Source organism: Peromyscus eremicus, chromosome 6 (assembly GCF_949786415.1).
Source record: "Peromyscus eremicus chromosome 6, PerEre_H2_v1, whole genome shotgun sequence".
Lineage (NCBI taxonomy): Eukaryota > Metazoa > Chordata > Mammalia > Rodentia > Cricetidae > Peromyscus > Peromyscus eremicus.
In genome coordinates, this window is record NC_081421.1 from 64229720 (window position 1) to 64254011 (window position 24292).

At 43.9% G+C, this 24292-nt stretch overlaps 1 protein-coding gene, 1 non-coding gene and 1 pseudogene across 2 annotated transcripts; 1 reads left to right on the forward strand and 2 right to left on the reverse strand.

Annotated features, from left to right (window-relative positions):
- Positions 1 to 411: 411 nt before the first annotated feature.
- On the reverse strand, positions 412 to 10809 carry Aqp10 (aquaporin 10). Its single transcript, XM_059266535.1, is given in 11 exon segments — positions 412 to 483; positions 485 to 605; positions 1681 to 1895; positions 2130 to 2248; positions 2353 to 2442; positions 2445 to 2489; positions 4039 to 4153; positions 4875 to 4889; positions 8079 to 8148; positions 9805 to 9979; positions 10749 to 10809. Coding segments are annotated over 11 exon segments (1098 nt in total).
- Positions 7643 to 7803, reverse strand: LOC131913968 (U1 spliceosomal RNA). Its single transcript, XR_009380035.1, has one exon. It is a non-coding gene; the product is annotated as a U1 spliceosomal RNA (small nuclear RNA).
- A 1634-nt stretch (positions 10810 to 12443) lies between the features above and the next one.
- Positions 12444 to 12837, forward strand: LOC131912519 (large ribosomal subunit protein P1-like; annotated as a pseudogene).
- Positions 12838 to 24292: the final 11455 nt, after the last annotated feature.

Sequence of the window (24292 nt, forward strand, 5' to 3'; positions counted from 1 at the left end):
ATAAAAAGTACCAGTCTTAAGGGGAAAAGGACAAGGGCGCGCGGCGGGGGAACGGGGGAGGCTGGGAGTTAGAGCAGTGGAAACCAAGCTTCTCTCCAGAAGCCCCTGGTCCCTACCCCTCAAAGGATGGTAGTACCTCTCCACCCAGCAGATTCTAGAAACCTTCCCAAAGCCAGCGGCCCGTGTGCACACCCCCTAGCGGCCACTTTAAGGAACTGTGTGCCTAAAGGCCCTCGGTGAAAAGACGAGTTTGGAAGAAGAGCCTGATCATGTTCTCTGGTTCTCCCCAGTTTAAGCAGGAGTGGGTAAACAGAAACGTCCCGGGGTCTGGCATATTAACACAGAGAGTATCTGTCTTGCAAGCTTGACAGGTCATGGTACTCTTGCAGAGTGAGATAAGGTTGGCAATCATCACAGCTTACATTCCAGCTGAGCTGGAGTTCCCAAGTCTGAAGTCTCAAGCTGAGCTGCTACTCACCTTTGGAACTGGCTCTGGATCCTCAGGGAGGTGCAGAGCCGCCAGGAGCTGGTATGTGGCTGTGTTGAGGGTGGGTCCCACCATAGGAGCCACCACAGGCACCCACCACCAGCCATTACCAGCCCCGTAATGGAAGGCAAAAGGGAGATGTCGGAGGTGATTCTCTCAGACACACCTCTCCTGAAGAACTGAGAATAGTAAGGCAGGTCTGTAGCAGGAATCTTAAAAGTTCTTATTAATAAAATCAAACCTGAGGCCAGTTATTGGGGTGAATGAATGCTGGAAGATCAGAGAAGCCGAACAAGCCACAGCCACCTCACCTCACCAGTTCCTCAGCTGATCCTGTTTCCTCAGACTGGGAAGCCTCTGAGTCCTCATCCAAATGAATCTCAGCTGAACTGCTGCTCAAAAGCCTGAAAGCTTAACCGGCCAAATACTTCTAGTTTCTGGTCTTCACGCCTTATATACCTTTCTGCTATCTGCCATCACTGCCTGGGATTAAAGGCTCACTTCTTGGGATGAAAGGCATGTGTCACCATGCCTGGCTGTTTCCAATGTGGCCTTGAACTCACCGAGATCCAAAGGGATTTCTGCCTCTGGAATGCTAGGATTAAAGGCATGAGTGCCACCATTTTCTAGCCTTTGTATCTAGTGGCTGTTCTGTTCTCTGACCCCAGGTAAGTTTATTAGGGTGCACAATATTTTGGGGAACACAATACCACCACACAGGTCCCAAACTAGTTCCTGTCGTGACAGATCCCTCAGTGAGCATGGGGTCACCTTCATTAATGTGAAGCTCTTAGGGAGGAGTCCCCAGCACAGCTTGGTCCAGCATCTAGTCTTGGGGAATTAGCTGAATAGACTTTTATGGACAGGGTCACTAAAGCCCAAAGAAGCAATATGGCATGCCCCAGGACCCCTCTGAATCTACTATTTCCATGAAAGGGGTAGGGAGCAGGAGAGCTATGAAGGAAGGGAGACTTTGCCTGTTGAAGAAGGAACACTAGTTCCAGAGAACTACTTAAGTGAAGAGAACTTGGACTGGGCATGGTGGCACACACCTTAATCCCAGCACTTGCCAGCCTGTTTGGAGACCCTGTTTCCAAAAAAAAAGGGGATGGTGGTTGTGGTAGAGAAGCAGGGACAAAGCTATTAATAGAGGTAACTGGAGGACTGTACCAAGGGAAACTGTCTCCCACCTGAAGACCTCAGGGCCCCAGGCAGCAAAGTATGTGAAGAGCCGTGGGCACAGGTCCTGGGCAGGGTGGAGCAGAAAGCCACAGTTAGCATCCCTGGGTAGTCCGATGGCAAGGATCAGCAGTCCCACCACCACAGGCTCCAGACCTGCAGGCACTGCTTTATTCCGACTGTCTGGGATCACTGACAGCCCCACAATCAGCGTCCAGGTGCCCAGAACCTTGGGGTTGATGGTGCTAGAAGGAAACCCATCAACTGCCAGGTGGGTGCTTCATCTGTCCTCCCTCGCTCGAACACTTCATGCTCCCACCTCTGTGCCATCTGTCCAGCAGAAGCTAGGAATGCCGAGGTAGAGCTAACTATATTCCACCCAGAATCTGAACAATGGACTGAGGTCCCCGTAAACAAGTCAAAAGTTGGGACTCAATTTCCCATGCCTTCCCTTCACACTTACCTGATCCACGAAGCCATTGGTCAGGGACAGACAAGGGGAAGGGTAGGCGGCAAAAATGGAGGCTGTCTCTTTGGGACCAGTCACTGTCAGGTTCCCGCCTGTGTAGTGCTGGAGGGCGTCTTTAGGAGAGAGAGAGACACTCAAGAGTTTCTTTGTTTATCCCAAACCACTGCGAAGCACCCCTGCCCATAACAGCTGCCCCCAGTCCTGTCCCCTCTGCTACCACAGGAGAGAATGCAGGGAGCTCCTGAGGCACAGAAGCAGACAACAGTTACACAAAGCAGCAAATAGGGGAGCGTGGCCCAGGGGAGGAGCCCACCAAGCTCATGGCCAGAGAGAAGGCTGGGTTTAGGTGGGCTCCTTCACATTGGGGGAAAGACAGTATTAGGTACCACTGCCAAACACTATCACAACACCATGCCTCCTCCTACAATGCTTATTTCCATCACTTCATTTAAACAATTAAGCCTTGCTGTGGATATTGTTCTGTATAAATAAAACACTGATTGGCCAGTGGCCAGGCAGGAAGTATAGGCGGAACAAGGAGAGAGGAGAATTCTGGGAAGTAGAAGGCTGAGTCAGAGAGACACTGCCAGCCGCATGGGACCAGTGCCATGACAAGCAGCATGTAAAGACACCAGTAAGCCATGAGCCACGTGGCAAGGTATAGATTTATAGAAATGGATTAATTTAAGATACAAGAACAGTTAGCAAGAAGCCTGCCACGGCCATACAGTTTGTAAGCAATATAAGTCTCTGTGTTTACTTGGTTGGGTCTGAGCGACTGTGGGACTGGCGGGTGACAGAGATTTGTCCTGACCGTAGGCCATCCAGGAAAACTCTAGCTACAAAGCCTCAAAAAGATAATGATTTGGCGACTAGAGAGATGGCTCAGTGATTGAGAGCTCTGGTTGCTTTTGGAAAGGATCTTGGGTTATCAGCAACCATATGGCAGCTCAAAATAATCTGTCACTCCAGTCCCAGGAGATCCAATGCCCTCTTCAGGCACCCCATGGACTTGCATAGACATACATGCAGGCAAAACATTCAAACACATGAATTTTTCTAAGTGATTTTTCAAAGTCACACGTGAAGCCAGGTTCTGAACCTGAGTAGATCTCCTGGTTTCCCTGCAGCACACTGTGTCTCGAGGCTGAGGCCAGTCAAGGCTGAGGCCGGTCGAGGCTGAGGCGGGCATGCTAACACAGTATGTGTTGAGAGACAAGCTGATGAGATCCTGGCAGAGATGAGGGCTTCAGGTGTGAGGCACCTTTTTGTAATAATGGTAATTACCCTCAATGCTCTGCTATAGATTTCTGCCTGAGTGAGCTAGAAGTCTGGTGTGAAGAATGGTGTCTTAGTCAGGGTTTCTATTGTTGCAACAAAACACCATGGCCAAAGCAACTTGGAGAGGAAAGGGTTCATTTGGCTGACACTTCCATATGGCTGTTCACTACCAAAGGAAGTCAGACCAGGAGCTCAAGCAGGGCAGGAACCTGGAGGCAGGAGCTGATGCAAAGGCCATGGAGGGGTGCTGCTTACTGGCTTGTTCCCCATGGCTTGCTCAGCCTGCTTTCTTATAGAACCCAGGAACACCAGCCCACGGGTGGCCCCACCCACAATGGACTGGGCCCTCCTCCATCAATCACTAATTAAGAAAATGCCTACAGCTGGGTCTTATAGAGGCATTTTCTCCGTTGAGGTTCCCTCCTTTCAGATAACTCTAGGTGGGAACAGTCAGCTAGAGGAAGGAGAGGGGCTGGATGAGGTCAAAGGCATATCTCAGTCCAGGGCACTGGTCAAGCTCAAGGAGATAATGCCCGTGAGTCACCAAAAGGATCTGCCCCTCCCCCATCACTCACTCACATGCACATTGTATGGTCCCGTGTTCAGACCCCACCCTACTCACCTGCGACTTTGCCTGCCATGCAGATAGCTATTGTAACAGCCAGAGAGCTGGCCAGAAACATTGTGAAGAAGTCGCCTTTGTTTTCTTCGCCGGTGACAGCGTGGGCCACAGAATGCTGCATGGCGAGCCGGTGGGTAGAGAGGTGATGAGAGATGGAGAGCCCAGGAGACCAATGGGAGAGGGAGAGAGCAGCTGCGGGGAACCACCAGGAAAAGTGAACAAATTTGAGAAACTCAAAAAGAAGGAAAACAGCGCCAGGCGGTGGTGGCGCACGCCTTTAATCCCAGCACTCGGGAGGCAGAGCCAGGCGGATCTCTGTGAGTTTGAGGCCAACCTGGGCTACCAAGTGAGTTCCAGGAAAGGCGCAAAGCTACACAGAGAAACCCTGTCTCGAAAAACCCCCCCAAAAAAGAAGGAAAACAGAGGGAAAGGAAATAGAAGTGGAGGCCAGGAAAGAAGAAAGGTGAGAGATGAGAAAAGGAAGAGATCAAAAGGGAGAAGTAGGAGCCAGATGTTGTAGCTGAAGTTTTCCTGGTCCTGCCTGGCCCAGAGTCAGGACAAATCTCTCTCACCCGCCAGTCCCACAGCCAAGTAAACACACAGAGACTTATATTACTTATAATCTGTATGGCCATGCAGGCTTCTTGCTATCTAGTTCTTATATCTTCAATTAACCCATTTCTATAAATCTATACCTTGCCACATGGCTTGTGGCTTATCCGTACTTTACATCTGCTTCTAATCATGGTGGTGGCTGACAGCATCTCCTCACTAAGCCTTCCACCTCCCAGAATTCAAATGACGCCCAATGTGGGGCAAGAATTTCCACCTAAAACCTGAGAAAGAAGATTCTAAAATGGAGCTAAAAACAGCTTCCTAGTTGTCTCTCCCAAGTTAGCTGCAGCCTACATGCGTGAGCTACTATATTGTGGGTTCCTGGCATGAGCACTTGACCTGCAGTACGGCGGGAATGCAGCGTCTGCAAGCCGCACATTACGCTGAATGTGGATTTAGCCTTTGCTAGTACAGACTTAAAAAAAAAAAAAAAAAAAAAGGTTTCTGGGCTACACACTGGTTTGATAGAACCGCTTCTGATAGTTGATGGTGCACATGGCTCCAGACCCAGAGCTGGTGGTAAATGTACCACTGCCATGTTGGGAAGCTGCGGTGGGCGGAGCCAGCAGCCACAGCTGCATTTCAGTCTTAGAAATGCTGTAGTTTAAAGCAATAGGTTCACAATAAGACAGATTCAGATAGAACAAGACTTTAAATGATTTACAATGTATGTAAAAACGTACATAGGCTTACAAGATAAAAAAAAAGGAATATAGACAGTTATAGTAAACAAATAGAAAGTTTTAAAAAATAAAGTCTTTAAAGACAAAGTAAAATTAATATAAAAATAAGCCATGTAAATATGGATATCACACAAAGAATCTGGATTGTGTTGTCTTTGGGACTTTTTTAACTGCAGAGAGATATTTGATTGTAAAGGCAGATGAGTTAAACCAATATGTATATTTTAAAGGTACCTTGACTTCAAAATTTGGATCTAAAGATATGTTGCTTTGGAAAGGAGGCTCTGCTTTTGTTTCCACAGAAAGCAAGAGGCTATGGATTTGTTCCAGATTAAGATAAATCAGGTTTGACTAGCCAAGACCCCCTGAAAGGTCTCTGATGATACCATGGCGTAGATGATCCAACATCCAAAATGGTTTCAAGGCAACTGGCTCAGACAACAGCCTCATGGACTACCCCATAAGCCTAAAATTCTCTTTTGTTCCCATAAAATGCAGCACCCTCATCCAGCAGGAAGTAGTATGAGAAGCTATGCCCAAATTCCCAAATATACCAAGCTGTCTTTGGGGATGGAATTGGCTCACTCCTTCTCTAAAGCCAAGCATATTGCTAAAAAAAAAAAAAAGGTTGAGAGATTTTTCTGTCCCATATCAGAAGAGCCCTCTGATATATAATAAATAAATATTTTTATTTAAAACAGGTTGATTATAAATACAATCTCTTTCTAAAAAAGAAAGGAGGATATGGTGTGGAAATATAGAATATAGATAAGAATATAAAAGGGTGGATTATTGAACCTACTTTTAAAGAGCAACTTGTTTAAAATGTTTTACATTGGTATAGATTTTAGTTTATTGATACAAATTTAAAGTTAATTTTGTTATACTGTATATATATTTCCACTCTTGTTTAAGATATTATGTTTATATAACTCATTCAAATTGTAATGTATAGTTAAGAAATATATAATAATAGTATTTATGATAATCAAACTTATAGTCATGTTAGTTTAGTTTTCTAGGTATATATAGATATATTTCAGACAGATAGGTGGTCTTCAAACATGTCAAAGACCTACAGAATATGAAATTTAAAATGTTTTTAAAAATTTAGACTTTCTGGACAGTGAGACATGTCTGCTCCTGGCAGCACCAATTTACTTCAGAGAGGAGAATGGGCATCAAAGACACTCAATATGGAGTTTATCTTCTTCTTGGCAAAAATAGCCATTTGGGCAAGAAACTGTTGTTGCATGGACTGCTTGATAGACTGGACATACAGGACCCATAAGGTGACCAGTGAACTTTGCTTGACAAAATGGTCCTTCAGGTTCCTGCTTCCCAGAGGAAACTGCCAGACATTCTACAGGACACAGAGAGAAATGACTGAGAGACTCTAGGCCTGTAGGCTGAAGACAGATGCCCCAACTTTACAGAGGAACTTTGAATGACTGTCCAGGCTGCTAGCAGTCTCTGTCTACTCTTGCAAGACTCCCAAAAGTTGCTTGTGTCCTTCTCCTGTTTCTCAGGTAATATTATATCCTTCTGAGGTCTTTGATGTAGTTAAAGACTAGATAGTTATAATTTCCTTAGTCATGATAAAAGATAAGTTAGGTATGACACCTTAGACTCACAAATATAGGATAGATAGAATATCTTCTTTAATTTTGCCAAATATGAATAGACTAGATATTATAAACAGACTAGATATTGTAACTGTAATTCTTGCTTGATGATTGTTCTGTTATATGTAATTTTTCTATGTTAAAGTTAAAACCTTCCCTTTTGAAAAAAAGAAAAGGGGAAGTGCTGGGGATACCGTGAATGTATTGCTCTGATTGATTGATAAATAAAAATGCTGATTTGCCAGTAGCCAGGCAGGAAGTATAGTGTAGGCAGGATAAGGAGGGAGGAGAATTCTGGGAGGTGGAAGGCTGAGTGAGGAGACGCTGCCAGCTGCCGCAGCGATGAGAAGCAGATGTAAAGTACCGGTAAGCCACGAGTCACATGACAAGGTATAGATTTATAGAAATGGGTTAATTGAAGATATAAGAACTAGATAGCAAGAAGCCTGCCATGGCCATACAGATTATAAGTAATATAAGTTTCTATGTGTTTACTTGGCTGTGGGACTGGCAGGTGAGAGAGATTTGTCCTGACTGTGGGCCAGGCAGGACCAGGAAAACTTTAGCTACAAGGTGTGGTGGGGCCTTTACGCTCAGCACTCACAGGAGAGTCTCTGTGAGTTCCAGGCCAGCCAAGTCTACATAGCAAGAAAATAAAGAAGAAAAAAAATTTTTTTCCTTAGGAGACAGCATGAACATAGTCCCCACTACCACAAATTATACAGATGAGTTTCCCACATTTGGAGAAATCTTAGGGTTTAGCACATCTGGTGTGCAAGGGATGAGCCTTGCCCCAAGAAAACCACCTTTTGATCATGGCTTATCCCCTGCCAGGTAAGAATATAAATAAGAAAAAATTTTAAAAGAGTAACAATAGGCTAAGGTAGGAGGTTCTTTGAGGTCTGTTGAGCCCAGCCTAGGACACAAAGCAAGACCTTAAAACAAAACTCAAGATGAGGGAGTGAAGGAGGAAAGAGACTGAGAGAAGGAAAAGAGAAGAAATTGAGGTTAAAGGCAGTGGACTACAGGGGAAAACGACATCAAGAAGAGCCAGAAACCCTGGGCGACCTCCCTTCTCAATTCAACCAACCTACCCCTCAATTACCCCACCTACCACTAGCACAAATACACCCAGAAACTCTGCCAGGCACTGCCAGGCCATGAGGCTTCGGATCCGGAGGTGGGTCCTGATTTTTACACAGCGCACAAGCCATGGTGGGGACACCTGTCTCCGTTCACTGCTCCCTCCATCTGCTCAGACACACAGTTGCTACACATATATTATTGCCTGCCAAAGGAAAACATAAAGAAGAGACTTTAAAACTAATTATCTCAGCTTTAAAATAATAGTTACATCTGTGACACGTGTAACCTAGAAAAAAAAAATGGCTTTATCTGATATGTAGAACTAGAATGTAAGGAGGTTGGTCAGGCCCTGTCTCTTTTGCCCTTCATCCCCACCACTCCTCACAGGACTGGCTTCCCCCTGTACTGATGGGAGGGACCCTGCTTCACAGATAGTCCTCTTGGTCCTGCAGACAACACTGTACAGCAGTACTGAGGTAGGCTAGAAAGGCAAGGTAAGAGGGCACAAGAAGGAAAAGCAGCCCCCCACCCAGGATTCTAGTAAGAGCCTCTCAACAACTGAGGAGCAAGAACCCAACACAATGAGCAATTACTAAAGGCCCTTCTCTCTTCCCAGCTAAAAATCTGTCGCTTTCTAGGACTCTAACCGGAGACTATTGTGCAACCTCGGTGGCCAGTATTACCAGACTATAGTTCCGTAATATAATATGATAATATAATTTTCAGATTATAGTTCCATCCATGGCACCTCTGCAGCTCTAACTTTACTTACCAAGAGAAAGAAAGAGGTTGCTTTTTAAGTTTCTATAGCAACCTTTTGAGATAGAACATGAGCACCACAAAAAAATGCATATACAGCTAATGCTAAGACAATTATGACTCTCCATTGGGGAAGCCACACCCACACTTAAGCATTACTTTCTGTGACTCTCTATTCAAGAAGCCCACACCCATGCTAAAATACCTAATGGCCAGGCATGGTGGCACACACCAGCCTTGCCAGTGGTAATCCCAGCCCTTGGGAGATGTGAATTTCTGCATTTAAGGTCAACTTGATCTACATAGTGAAACAGGACAGCCAGAAAGAAGCTATACAGTGAGACTCTGTCTCGAAAAATAAAATACATTAATTAATTTAAAAATATTTAATAAAATCTCCACTCACTGAATATAGTGGTGCATTCCTTTAATCCCAGCAGGGACAGACAGACCTCTGTGAATTGGAGGCCAGCCTGGTCTATATATCGAGTTCCTGGCCAGCCAGGGATATAGTGAGACTCTGTATTTTTCTGGGGAGGAGTTCAAGACAGGGTTTATCTGTATAGCTCTGGCTGTCCTGGAACTCACTTTGTAGATCAGGCTGGCCGTGAACTCAGAGATCTACCTGCCTCTGCCTCCCTAGTTCTGGTATTAAAGGTGTACTGAAATTCTTTTCTGCATCAAAACCATGAATCCTGGTTTGATCTCAGTCAGGGTCACTAAAAAATTGGAGCGAACTCATGCTATTGCGAGCGATAGATCCTAGTCTACAGATGAAGATGCTGAGCCCAAGCGTTCCTTCATGACCACACAGTGGCTAAGTGAATTCAAACCCAGGTCTCCTGGTTGTCTGGTATTCTCTGAAGCCTCTCATGTGGAATGTGATATCCCCCTGAGCTACTTGGATGTATGAAGAACTCAACAGACATCTAGAGACACTGAACTAAAGCCCGTAGGCTGTGGTAGTGAACTAAAGCCCGTAGGCTGTGGTAATGGACTGAAGCCCGTAGGCTGTGGTAGTGGACTGAAGACCGTAGGCTGTGGTAGTGGACTGAAGACCGTAGGCTGTGGTAGTGGACTGAAGCCCGTAGGCTGTGGTAGTGGACTGAAGCCCGTAGGCTGTGGTAGTGGACTGAAGACCGTAGGCTGTGGTAGTGGACTGAAGACCGTAGGCTGTGGTAATGATTGTTGAGTTGGGTACAGGAGTAAGACAGGGTCTTTCCAGGTAGCCCAGGCTGCCTCAGCCTCTTGAGTGTTAAGATCACAGGTTTGGCTGGGGTTGGTGGCACACACCTTTAATCCCAGCACTAAGGAGGCAGAGGCAAGCAGATCTCTGTGAGTTTGAGGCCAGCCTCATCTGATCTACAGAGTGAGCTCCAGGACAGCCAGGGCTGTTACACAGAGAAAGCAGTCTCGTAAAAGCAAGAAAAAAAATAGAGTGCTTACTTTTCTTGCAAAGGACCAGACTTTGTTTCGCAGCCTGGTCCTCACATCATCCCTAACTTTAGTACCAGGGGATCCAATGCCCTCTTCTGTATATGTGGTACATGTACACAGAGGCACAACACTCATACACATAAGATGAATAGTACACTAAATTTTAAAAACTGTTTTAAAAGAAGAGAAATTCCTTGAGCTGTGTGACTTAAAGGTTTTTGTGTGTGTTTAGTAAGAGTTTCAATATGCCAAGTCACATCCTCTAGACCTGTAGCACGGGATAAGAATAGAAGCTGTATGGTCTTACTAATAGTAAACGCTTTGGGTCCAGCGACACTGGAACATTGGTAAGCGGCAGGGGGATCTAGAGTTCTTACTTATCGTTTTCTGTCCTGCATCCAAGGAAACCCTAGCATATATCTGCCAATCTCTGGGGGTAGCCGGTGCTAAAGGTTAACTTAAGCAGAGAAGGAAGCCATCTACAACAGAAAACTGGTGCAGATACAAATGAAGGAGGGGGCCAAGTTCCCGCCCAGCAAGCCGCAGAACTTGGCAGCTTTGGTCATGTGGTTCTGATTTTAGAGTCAAGGATAGAAGAAAGGGGTTATGGAATCTCCCTCCATGGCTAGGGAAAGCCACTGAGGCCAGGTGTGTGTCAGGGGTGTCCCTGCATGGGGGCTCAGAGAGGCCACTGCATGAAGTTAGGAAGGTGAAACCTGGATTGCATCGGTGACCTCAAGATGGTGAAGATGCCCGAGTCCTAAGATACCTGCCTTTGGAAAACTGCAGACTGGGTGTGGAACCAGCCTGAGAGAGAGAGAGAGAGAGAGAGAGAGAGAGAGAGAGAGAGAGAGAGAGAGAGAGAGAGGTGCTGCAGTCAACAAAGCTGAAAGGAGTTGGAGATCTGAAGAGAGCTTTGACATCAGATACAGAGAGGCAGAATTCGGAGTTTGCCCTGCTGGTTTTTGTTCTTGTATTTCCTCACTGTGCTCCATTTCCTCTCTTTTGGAATGGTAATGTCATTCTGTGTCATTGTATGTTGGAAGTAAATGATCTGCTTTTTGATTTTGACTTTACAGGGGGTTTCAGTTAGGAGATTGCCATGAGTCTCAGAAGAGATTCTGGACTTTTAAACATTGTTGAGACTGTGATAGACTTTGGGGACTTTTGAGGTTGGACTGAATGCAGTCTGCATCATGATATGGCTACAAGCCTATGGGGGCCAGGGAGTGGAATGTGGTGGTTTGAATAAGAATAACCCTCATAAGCTCTTATATTTGAATGCTTGGTCATCAGGGAGTGGCACTGTTTGAAAGGATTAGAACAACAGTGTAGTTGGTTTTTTGGTTTTTTTTTTTTTTTTCCACTTTTTTGGCTCTTTGCTCTTTTGGGGGCCCACCACCCAGCTCCCAAATAAATCACACACAGAGACTTATTCTTAATTATAAATGCCCAGCCTTAGCTTGGCTTGTTTCTTGCCAGCTTTTCTTAAATTATCCCATTTACCTTTTACCTCTTGGGCTGTTTACCTTTTCTTACTTCTATATATCTTACTTTCACTCTTACTCCATGGCTGGCTGTGTGGCTGGGTGACTGGCCCCTTCTTTTCTCTTTCCTTGATCTTCCTCCCAGATTTCTACTCATATTTATTCTCTCTGCCTGCCAGCCCCACCTATCATTTCTCCTGCCTTGCTATTGGCTGGTCAGCTCTTTATTAGACCAATCAAGTGTTTTAGACAGACAAAGTAATACAGCTTCACAGAGTTAAACAAATGCAAAATAAAAGAATGCAACACATCTTTGCATCATTAAACAAATGTTCTACAGCATAAAAGAATGTAACACATCTTAAAATAGATTTCTACAACACAGCACTTCTCAACCTATGGGTTGAGACCCCTGTGGGGATCAAACAACCCTTCCATAGGGTTAACATCAGATATCCTGCATATGGGATATTTACATTACAATTTGTAACAGTAGCAAAATTGCAGTTATTAAGTAGCAATGAAGTAATTTTATAGTTGGAGGTCACCACAACATGAGGAACTATATTAAAGGGTTCTAGCATTAGAAAGGTTGAAAACCGCCTTTCCTCAGCTGCTGCCAAGGTGCTCGGTTCTTCTGAGGAAGCTAAGGCCGCGTTGGGGTAAGGCCCTCACTTCATCCGGTGACTAGCATTGTGCCGGCATTCCGCAACATGGCCTCTGTCTCGGAGCTCGCCTGCATCTACTCCGCCCTCATCCTGCACCACAACAACGAGGTGCACGGATGGTCACAGAGGACAAGATCAATGCCCTCATTAAAGCAGCTGGTGTCAATGTTGAACCTTTCTGGCCTGGCTTGTTTGCAAAGGCCCTGGCCAATGTCAACACTGGGAGCCTCATCTGCAACGTAGGGGCTGGTGGGCCTGCTCCAGCAGCTGGAGCCCCGCCAGCAGGCGGTCCTGCCCGCTCTACTGCTACTGCCCCAGCTGAGGAGAAGAAAGTGGAAGCAAAGAAGGAAGAATCTGAGGAGTCTGATGACAACATGGGCTTTGGTCTTTTTGACTAAACCTCTTTTGTTAACATGTCCAATAAAAACATGAACCTGTAAAAGAAAAGAAAAAAAAGAAAGATTGAAAACCACTGGATTAGAAGGATTAAGAGGTGTGGCCTTGTTGGAGGAAGTGTGTCACTGGGGGTGGGCTTTGAGGTTTCAAACTCTCTCTCTCTCTCTCTCTCTCTCTCTCTCTCTCTCTCTCTCTCTCTCTCTCTCTCTGTGCAGATCAGGATATATAGCTCTCAGCTACTGCTGGAGTGTGTGTACCATTCTCCCAGACATAGTAACAGACTAACTCTCCGAAACTTTAAGCAAGCACCAAATGAAATGTTTTATAAGAGTTGCCTTGGTCTTGTTGCCTCATCCCAGAATGGAACACTGACTAAGACACTGCCCAATATATGTCTGGCCTCAGGACCTGCTGTAGCAAACCATTCCGATGCATGAACAACAATAATATTTTGCCATAAGTCAGGGGGTACCCATCCTAGGTATGGGTTACTTTGAACAAGTACGGTTTTGCTGTTCCCCACATAAGGGGGCATCTGGCTTAAATAGCCATACCCCAAATTTGAAAATATCCACCTTGATTTCCATGATTGTTTTAGCTAATTGTGAGAGCAGGACTACTGAAAAAAAAGCGGGGGTGTTATATCTCTTTATGAGTTTATCGGTTTTTACTATATAGCTCTGGCTTCTCTGGAACTTGCTATGTAGATCAATCTGGCCTCAAACTTAACAGAGATCTACCTGCCTGCCTCTGTCTTCTGAGTGCTGGGACTAAAGGTGTGTGCCACTGGGCCAACCCCATGTCCCTTTGACTCAAATTGAATTAACAGGCTGTTGAGAAACATCTCATCTAGCACTAATTCTGGCCTGGTTAATGTGGTGTTGTAATTAATTCCAAATCATCCCCTTCAAGATGAGACACTAGACTCAGAAGTCTAAAGTGCAGGAAGTGGGTAGGAGTCCACAGACCCAGCAATTGCTCTTTATTATCTAATGCATTTTCATCTTTAGGGGAGGCAGGCAGAAACAAAAAGCAGGCCAGCATTAAAGACAGAAAATCAGGTATATCTTATGATGGAGAAGAACCGACTTTTCTCTGTGTGTTTGAAAGAAAATGGCCCCCATAGGCCCATAGGGAGTGGTACTATTAGGAGGTGTGGCATTGTTGGAGTGGGTGTGGCCTCGTTGGAGGAAGTGTGTCACGGTAGGGACAGGCTTTTCAGTCTTGTTTTCAGTCAGGGTCTATGGGGGGGGCATTTTCAATCAGGTTTTCAGTCTCGCTTTGGTCCACTATTTCCTCACTATGTTCCCTTATCTACGTTTTGGAACAGTAATGTATGTCTTGTGCCATTATATGTTGGAAGTATGTGATCTGTTTTTTGATTTTGATTTTACAGGGCATTACAGTTAAGAGATTGAATGAGTCTCAGAAGAGACTGGACTTTGGACTTTTAAGCAAGTTTGAGACTGTGATAGACTATGGGGACTTTTGATGTTGGACTGAATGCATTTTGCATGATGATATTGTTACAAGCTTACGGGGACCAGGGAGTGGAATGTGGTGGTTTGAAAGAAAATGGCCCTCATAGGCCCATAGGGAGTGGCACTATTAGGAGGTGTGGCCTTGTTGGAGGAAGTATGCCACTGTAGGGGCAGGCTTTGAGGTCTCAGATGCTCAAGCCAGGCCTAGTGTGGCATTCACTTCTGCTGCCTGTGGATCAAGATGTTGAACTCTCAGCTCCTTCTCCAGCACCATGTCTGCCTGCATGCCACCACGCTTTCTACCATAACAATAATGGAATAAACCTCTGAAACTGTAAGCCAGAGCCCATTAAATGTTTCCCTTTATAAGAGTTGCTGTGGTCATGGTGTCTCTTCACACTGATAGAAATCCTCCACTCACTGAGTCATCTTGCCAACCCTTGCCTGTTTTTCTTTGTGAAGAGGGATTTTCCTTCTTTTTAAATTTTTACATTTTATTTATTTGTTTTAATTTAAAAATATAAATTTTGAGTATGTGTGTGGGTCTGTGGAGGAGTATGTAAATAGGAGGAGTGCAGGGGCCTACAAAGAATGGAGGTGTCAGAGCTCCTGGAAGTGGGGTAGACGGGTTCAGAGAAGCAACTCCAGTACTTTCCAAGAATGGTATGTGTGGGCTGGAGAGATGGCTCAGAGGTTAAAAGCATTGGCTGCTCTTCCAGAGGTCCTGAGTTCAATTCCCAGCAAACACATGGTGGCTCACAGCCATCTATAATGAGATTTGGTGCCCTCTTCTGGCCTGAAGGTGTACATGCAGACAGACTACACATAATAAATAATTAAAAAAAAAAAAGAAAGAAAGAAAGAAAGAAAGAACGGTATGTGCTCTTAACCACTGAATCACATCTCCAGCCTCCAAAGGGGACTTCAACTCCTGAACAACACTCTGGGTTATTGGGCTCTTAGTTTCTCCTCTTTTGGCTTCCAAAGCTTGACTAGAGTGATGAAGTCAGGACTCCATTCCAGGCATTACAATAGCCGTTGGTAGAGTTGGTATCACAAGTGTGAGGTCCCTCCAGGTAGGTTCTAGGGGAAGAGGGTAATATTTGACCAGCACTTGATCTCTGAAATGGGACAATGGTGGGCATGTCTGTGGACTACAGTGTAGGCACGGGAGAGTTTGTTGTATATCTATGTAGTAGCTTCCTTATCAAGAAGAAAATCGTCAGTGAGAAATGGCCACTCCAGTGCCTAGTGCCTGAGGCAGGCATTCCTGACCCACAGCAGAGCTATGGATAGCAAAGCAGTCCACAGAAGGAAGTTTCCTTTTCTCAGATGTCCCTCAAGGATCTCACTAGCTTTTCTACACTCCCGCCAAGAGGACGGTGGTGTCCAGGTAGTAGACTATATTTTATCCTTGAGTAATGGTCACCTTACAGGAAGGGCCACTGTCACTCTGTAGACTCTTGAGGAGTCCAAATCTGGGAATAATTTCAGGCACTAATACCTTTGCAACCTCTGAGTCCTTTTCTGCTCTTCAGGGGAATACTTAAAACAGCAAGTGTATACCAATACTAAGAGGTGTCATATGTCCCTGCGCTTGGGCATGTGGATGAAGTCTATATGCCAGTTTTCCCTTGGTACCTCCCAGTACACTGACAATTATTCATGGAGTTGCTTCTCTGGCTGTAGACAAAGTTTTCCTGTGTCCCACCCAGTCCTCCGCGGTCTAGACAAATCTCTCTCACCCTGCTGCTCAGACCCACCCAAGTAAACACACAGAGGCTTATATTATTTACAAACTGTATGGCCATGGCCTATGGCTCAAGCTTCTTGCTAGCTAGCTCTTATATCTTAATTTAACCCATTTCTATTCATCTATGTTTTGCCACGTGTTCTGTGGCTTACCGGTCTGCTGGCATGTTGCTCCTTGGGTGGCAGTCTCCCTGCCTCTCCTTTCTCTTCCTGTCTCTCCTCAATTTCCCCCCTAGCTATAATCTGACTTTATAAATAAATGGCTTTATTTTTTTATCAACCAATCAGAACAACACATATTCACAGCATACAGAAAGACGTCCCACAGTACCTGGCAAACTGTTTAATGGTCTTTGAAAGATGTATTTTCCTTTGATTATAAAGAGTGTTGTGCCATCTGATGGGTTTAGTCTGTCCCCAGTAGAAGGGTTGGTGAAGAGTTTTAGGAATTTTCCATTCATTACCTTCAGGGAAGAGCAATTTTCTTTTCTCTTTATGAAGGCTCCCTGTGTATTGCAAGGCATGTTCCCGTGAATGGTCCCAGTCCTTTTCCTTGTGGTAATATTGTAGATTTATTCCCTCTGGAGCATGTTCCCAACTTAGGCATGCATCTGTTGGCTCTGAAGGGAGAGTGCTCCTAGCAGCAGCTTCGACTGCCTGCTCATCCAGTCTGTTCCCCTCTGACACTCTCTTCCATCCCCTTCTGGGGCCCTTTGTGGAGCATTGCTCCAGCCTTGGAGGGACGGAGAATGTCGACCAAGAGTTAATCAGTCTCCTGGTGATATGCACTAGGAGGTGCAGAGGCTGTTGGATGCTGTCTCTTCTTCCACACAGAGCATGGGCACAGAGAACCAGGAAGGCACACTCCAGATCTGCACAGATATCAGCACTCTGACCTTGGCGGAGCTCCAGTCCCGCCAGGTGAGCCCGAACTTGGCGGGAAAGGCGCCCACTGAATGGTCTCATTGAGAGTAATGACTGCATAGCCATCCCTGTGGCTCTCTGTTCCATAAAGGAACTAACTTCCATAAAGAGTCCAATATGTGCCTACAAGTATCTCTTTAATATCTTCTCAGACCACATACTCCAAGAGATTATTTTCTCAAAGCTATGTTCTGGGCCTATAGCCTCTTCTGGGAGGAATTTTTTTTTTAATTAAAAATAAATTATGTGTTGGGTTTGGGGATTTAGCTCAGTGGTAGAGCGCTTGCCTAACAAGTGCAAGGCCCTGGGTTTGGTCCTCAGCTCTGAAAATAAATAAATAAATAAATAAATAAATAAATAAATAAATAAATAAATAAAGTGAGCAGGTGATGATGGTGCACACCCTTAATCCCAGCACTCAGGAAGCAGAAAGAAGCAGGCAGATCTCTGTAATTCTGAGGCCAGCCTAATCTACAGAGTGAGTTCTAAGACAGCCAGAATTACACAAAGAAACCCTGTCTTGAGCCGGGCTGTGGTGGCATACGCCTTTAATCCCAGCACTCAGGAGGCAGAGCCAGGTGGATCTCTGTGAGTTCGAGGCCACCCTGGACTACAGAGTGAGTTCCAAGACAGGTGCAAAGCTACACAGAGAAACCCTGTCTCGAAAAACCAAAAAAAGAAAAAAAAGTATGTGTAGCTAGCACATGCCTTTAATCCTAGCATCAAGAGGCAGAGTCAGGCTGATCTCTGTTGAAGGAGAATTGTTCATACAGCCATTCCACTGTGCCAATAAAGGTGTTAAATCAATAATCAATGATTGGCTGACCAGGACTAGCCATAGAGTTCTTGGAGGACTGAGGAAGTCTGCTAGAGAGGAATTGGCTGAATGAGATTAGCCATAGAGTTCTTGGAGGCCTGAAGATGTCTGCTAGAGAGGACAGGAAGAGAAAAGAGGATTTCCAGGGCAAGTGGTTCATGAAAAACACAGAAAGAGGGTTAGCCAATTGATTGTCTGCTGTCCTTGGATTTATCAGGTCTTTATCTCAATTTCTGACTCCCAAGTTTTTATTATACTGGAACAATTTAGATATTTGTTATATCTGGTACCCAATGTGGGGCATTATTAAACCACACCACTGCCGTCACTGGCAGCTGGCTTTGGCTCCCTCCCCACAGGCCCTCCACACCTGTTTTTCCACATTTGGGGTTTTTCCATTGCAGTCTTTCTATAGCAGCCTTCAGCTGCTGCCCACCCCAGCTCCAAAACACCGCTGGGGTTAGACACCCCACCACCGGGTGTGCCCTCACTTCCGGCCATGCAGACCTCCCTTGATTTCCCTCCCTGGACGGCCAACCCAGGTCAGCTCAGCCACCTTGAGACCCATGCAAGGCTCAGGCTTTTACTGATGTTGCCGCCACCACACGCTGCCGAGGGGCCTGGCCTTGCAGTGCCAGAGCCCTCTACCCAGCCATGCTGAGCAGTGACGCTAGCTGCTGCTAGTGACAGGCCTGGTGGTCTTACCCCATGCCCATGCTGCATCCCAGCCCCACAGATCGCTCCTCCAGGCTTCCTTATGCTAGCCCCCCCCCCCCCCCCGTGCATGAGCAGCCACAGTGGCCCCTACTGCACCCATCCTCCAACATCGTCACTGTAGCTGATTACCCTGCACATCGCTGCCTATGCTGTCGGTGTCAACAGAACTGGTAAGACATCTGGGAATTTTTAAACATGGAGTTAGGTTAAAAAAGAAGAAGAAGAAGGAGGAGGAGGAGGAGGAGGAGGAGGAGGAGGAGGAGGAGGAGGAGGAGGAAGAAGAAGAAGAAGAAGAAGAAGAAGAAGAAGAAGAAGAAGAAGAAGAAGAAAGAAAATCTTATCTTTCCCATGTTTGTTTGTTTGTTTTGGTTTTTCGAGACAGGGTTTCTCTGTAGCTTTGGAGCCCGTCCTGGACTAGCTCTGTAGACCAGGCTGGCCTCGTACTCACAGAGATCCACCAGAGAGCCTCTGCCTCCCGAGTGCTGGGATTACAGGCATGCGCCACTACCGCCCGATCATCTTTCCCATGTTAAGAATCAGAACTATCACAATGCAGGGAATTAGGACCCTGTTTAATGCTACTATGGATGGCTTGAAAATGGAAAAAAATAAATGAGGGGATAAACAACTTAGCTGGCCATGGCATAATGTTGATCATAATTATTATCAGTTTGATAATTCATATTTACCTTAAAAATGGTTGGATGACTGGGCCAAATATGAAAAATTGACTGACAAGATATAGACCTTAGAAAGACTTACTATTGATAAGATACAATCTTTAAAAAGATTTACTACTGATAAAATATAAGCTGTAGAAAGACTTACTAATGAAAATAAGAAAAATTTGACTGATAAGATACAAAGTTTAGAAAGACTTCCTATTGACTAGATACAAACCTTAGAAAGACTTACTAATGAAAATAAAATTTGATAAGATATGTCTTAGAAGGACTTACTATTGATAAGATACAAGCTTTAGAAAGACCTACTAATACAAATAAGAAAAATACTCAGACATAGATAGAAGAATTTAGAGCAGAAGCTACCATACTGTTACATCATGAAACTAAAGAGGAACAGCCTAAGGTTCTTAAAAAACCAACCTTAATTTATCCAGGTACCATACAAGAACCAGATGACAGGTACCCCCAAGACTATGCAGAAGTTAATTGGAATCCTGTAGAAATGTTAGATTTGAGGATATTTAAGGAAGCAGTCATTTCATATGGTGTGCACTCACCCTATGTGAAGCAGATATTAAATTCATGGGCAACTAGGAATAGAATTATTCCACAAGACTGAAAAGATTAACTAACAACAATATTGGAAGCTGGTCCTCAGTTACAATGGAAAACATGGTGGAGAGCGGAAGCTAGGGCCATAGAACCACAAAATGGGGCTAGAGGTATTGAAATTTCCCAAGATCAGCTCCTTGGTTGAGAACCAGTATGCTGATTTGCAAAGACAGTCTACATTTGAGGATTGCATTATAGATCTATGCAGTACAGCATCTTTGAATTTTTGGGGTAGGATTGAAGAATCAAGAAAGAGGACTGGATCATTTACTAAAATTATACAAGGTTCAAAAGAAGCCTTCACTGATTTTTTTTTTTACAAAGATTGACTTTAGTTATAAATAAGATGATATCAGGTCCAGAAGTTAGACAAATATTAATTGAATCTTTGGCTTTTGAAAATGTTAATTCAGGGGGGTTAGAGTGATGGCTCAGTGGTTAAGAGCACTGGTTGCTCTTTCAGAGGACCCAGGTTCAATTCCCAAAAATAGCTATCAAGTAAGAATTACATTTGTGGCCAGGCAGTGGTGGTGCATGCCTTTAATCCCAGCACTCGGGAGGCAGAGTCAGGCAGGCTTCTGTGAGTTTGAGGCCAACCTGGTCTACAGAGCAAGATTCAGGACAGGCACCAAAACTATACAGAGAAACCCTGTCTCAAAAAACAAAGCAACAACAACAACTACAACAACAACAACAAAAAAACAGAATTACACTTGCAATATTCTGTCCATTTGTAGTTAGCATATTCAAAGAAAATAATGCATTATCTATCCTCTTAATGAATCCAAAATTTTATACCTAATTTGCTTTCTATCATAATTAAGGAAAACTGCAACTATAGTTGTCTAGTCTTCAACTCCATCAAAGATCCAGAAGGGGCCTGGCGGTGGTGGCACATGCCTTTAATCCCAGCACTCGGGAGGCAGAGGCAGGTGGATCTCTGTGAGTTTGAGGCTGGCCTGGTCTACAGAGCAAGATCCAGGAAAGGCACAAAGCTACACAGAGAAACCCTGTCTTGTAAAACAAAACAAAAGATCCAGAAGGATGTAATATTACCTAACAACAGAGACATTTGGCTGCCTGAACAGTCACCCAAAGTTCCTCTGCAACTTTGGGGCATCCATCTTCAGCCTACAGATCCAGAATATCTAGCAGACTTTTCTATGAAGCAGGAATTTTGGGCTGTCCTGCCTTGTTTTGGCAAAGTTCAGCAGTCACTTTCCTCTGTGTCCTGAATGTCCAGTCTGCACAGCACATTGTCAGCAGTCAAAGGCAAGAACAGTCTCTTTACCCAGTGGCTAATCTTGCCACAATGAAATCAAACTCCATGAGGAGTTTTTTCAATGTCCATCATTTTCTTGGAAGTAAATTGGAGCTACCAGGAGCAGATGTGTCTCATTGTCATGAAAAACTTTAAATTAACAAAACATTTCATATCCCATATTCTATAGATCTCTGAAATATTTGAAGACCATCTATCTAAAATTTATTTAACCTAGAAAACATACCTAACATATTTATAAATATGATTGTTATAAATGACTAACTACTGACCTATGTTTCTATTGTCCTATATAATTTATAATAGCTTTCAAAAACTAGAATTCTACCTTACATTTTAAAATATACTGCATAAGTACAATACCTTAACAAGAATAGAAACATACATACAATATGTAACAAAAATAACCTTAAATTTTTATCAATATTCAAAAATCCTTTTAAACAAGAGTAGAAACATATATACAGTGTAACAAAAATAACTTTAAAATTTGTATCAATATTCAATTTCCCCCTAAATGATAACAAACATCCATAACCCACTAAATAACCTAAAACCACCCACACCTTATAACTTGTGGGAATGTAGGTATAGTTTTCTCCATGCTTCTTCCTGCTGTCTATGGATTAAGTATCTTTAGGGTCCCAGAGAGAAAATTTTGAGATAATGACCAAGTCCTGGGAAGACCAGCAGTAATCTTTGCTGATAGATATCACTGTCAAGTCTCAGGCAGTCTCACCTGATCAAACCTCATCCATATTAACCCTGAAGGAATCCACAGCCTCTCATCTCCTATGGGAACAAAACTCCAAAGCATTTTTATTTCCATTTGACAAATATATTTTTTGACCTTTTAAAAGTTAAGGCATTCCTAAGGTATATAGGCTGATTTATTTCAACAGTTCCTCTTTCAATTCCAGGTCTCTGCAACTGTCCTTTGCTTTTCTTTCTTTTTTTTTTTTTAGTTTTTCGAGACAGGGTTTCTCTGTGTAGCTTTGTGCCTTTCCTGAAACTCACTCTGTAGACCAGGCTGGCCTCGAACTCACAAAGATCCGCCTGCCTCTGCCTCCTGAGTGCTGGGATTAAAGGCGTGTGCCACCACTGCCCAGCTATCCTTTGCTTTTCAACAATCAAAAAATTCAAAATCAACGCAATAGCATACAGGATGCAGACTGTGTATTTCCCATCCATCTTACATGGCTTTTTCCTTTTACTCTCTCTTTAAAGACTTTAGTTTATAAACTATTCATTTTTTTTTTAAGAATATACCCTTTTCCTTTTTCTTAAGCCTACTCACACTGTTAAGCACACTGTAACTTGTTTAGAGGTTTTTCCACCTGGATCTCTTTTACTGCGTATCTCTAGTCTTTTTTGCCCGTACAAGCAAAGCTTAGGCTGCTAAGGTACATCTGGATCCTCCATGTGTGGCTCTCGGCTGGCTCGGCCCACTTCTCAGTTCCTGAAAGCCAAGCGTGAGACTCGAGGCCAGTTCGTTGAGGGTTTATCTGACCAGGAACTGCCTTCAACCTTCCTAGAGCTCTAGAATGACAGTGCGTGGACTGCAGCAGGCTTTTTTTACTTAGTTTGTTGTTCCTACTTAACGTACTAGCTGCTCCAAGGCTCAGTGACCAGCAGAAACTGTCCTGCTGAAACTATTAAAGGAGCCATGTCCCTTTTTTGTTGTTCAGCTTTCTCGGGCTCTAGGTGGATATTTGAGCCCCATGTTGGTACGCCAAATTGTTGTTGGTATTTTGGCTCTTTTGGTGAGCCCTCCACCTAGCTCCCAAATAAATCACACACGGTGGCTTATTCTTAATTATGAATGCCTGGCCTTAGCTTGGCTTCTTTCTTGCCAGCTTTCCTTAAATTATCCTGTCTACCTTTAGCTTCTGGGCTTTTCCCATTCTCTTACTTCTGTAAACCTCACTCTTACTCCGTGGCTTGCTGGTTTTGTAGCTGGGTGGCTGGCCCCTGGAGTCGTCCTTCTCTGGCTGCTAGCTCCTTCCCTCTTTTTAATTTTTTCTGGTTTTCTCTTTTTCTACATATTCTCTCTGCCTGCTAGCCCCACCTATCCTTTCTCCTGCCTTGCTATTGGCCAGTTCTTTATTAGACCATCAGATGTTTTAGACAGGCACAGTAGCACAGCTTCAGAGTTAAACAAATGCAACATAAGCAGAAGTAACACACCTTAAAACACTGTTCTCCAACACTTGTATATAACACATATCAGATCCCATACAAGTGTACCAGACCCTCTATCACAAGGTACTGATGAAATTGACCAGTTATTGGCAGGAAATGTGCTAGAAACCTCAGAATTAAAAAAAAACAAAAACAAAAACACCACCATGTTAACAACAGATTTAAAAAACAAAGCTTTTTCTATCACTTGGCAACAAGCCAAGAAAATAATAAGGAAATGTCTTACTTGTTCTTTGTATAACCAAACTCCACTACCTACAGGAAGTAACCCAAAGAGTACTAAAAATAAATAAATAAATAAATAAATAAATAAATAAATAAATAAATAAAATTTGACAAATGGACGGTTTTATTCTGCAGGATGTGGAAAATTAAAATATCTGCACTATACCAGAGATACTTATTCAGGATTTTAATGGGCAACTGTTCTGTAAAGGCTGATTCTTTAATTACACATTTATTAAAAGTTATGGCCATCATGGGTATACCTGTACAAATTAAGACTGACATTGCTCCAGTATATGTCTCTAGTAAAATAAAACAGTTTTGCATGGGAGGCAGAGCCAGGCAGATCTCTGGCCAGCCTGGTATACAGAGTGATATCCAGGACAGGCACCAAAACTACACAGAGAAACCCTCTCTCAAAAAAAACCCAAAAAACAACAACAAAAACAGTTTTTACATATTAAAATAAAGCATATTAAAGGTATACCACACAATCCCACTGGACAAACAGTTACAAAAAGATCTAATCACACTTTAAAAGATTTGCTTAATAAACAGAAAGGGATAATAAAGATGCCCCCAGAGATAGATTACATGCTTTATTAACTTTAAATTTTTTTTAAAGATTTATTTATTATGTATACAATGTTCTGTCTGTGTGTATGCCTGCAGGCCAGAAGAGGGCACCAGATCTCATTACAGATGGTTGTGAGCCACCATGTGGGTGCTGGGAATTGAACTCAGGACCTCTGGAAGAGCAGTCGGTGCTCTTAACCTCTGAGCCATCTCTCCAGCCCTAA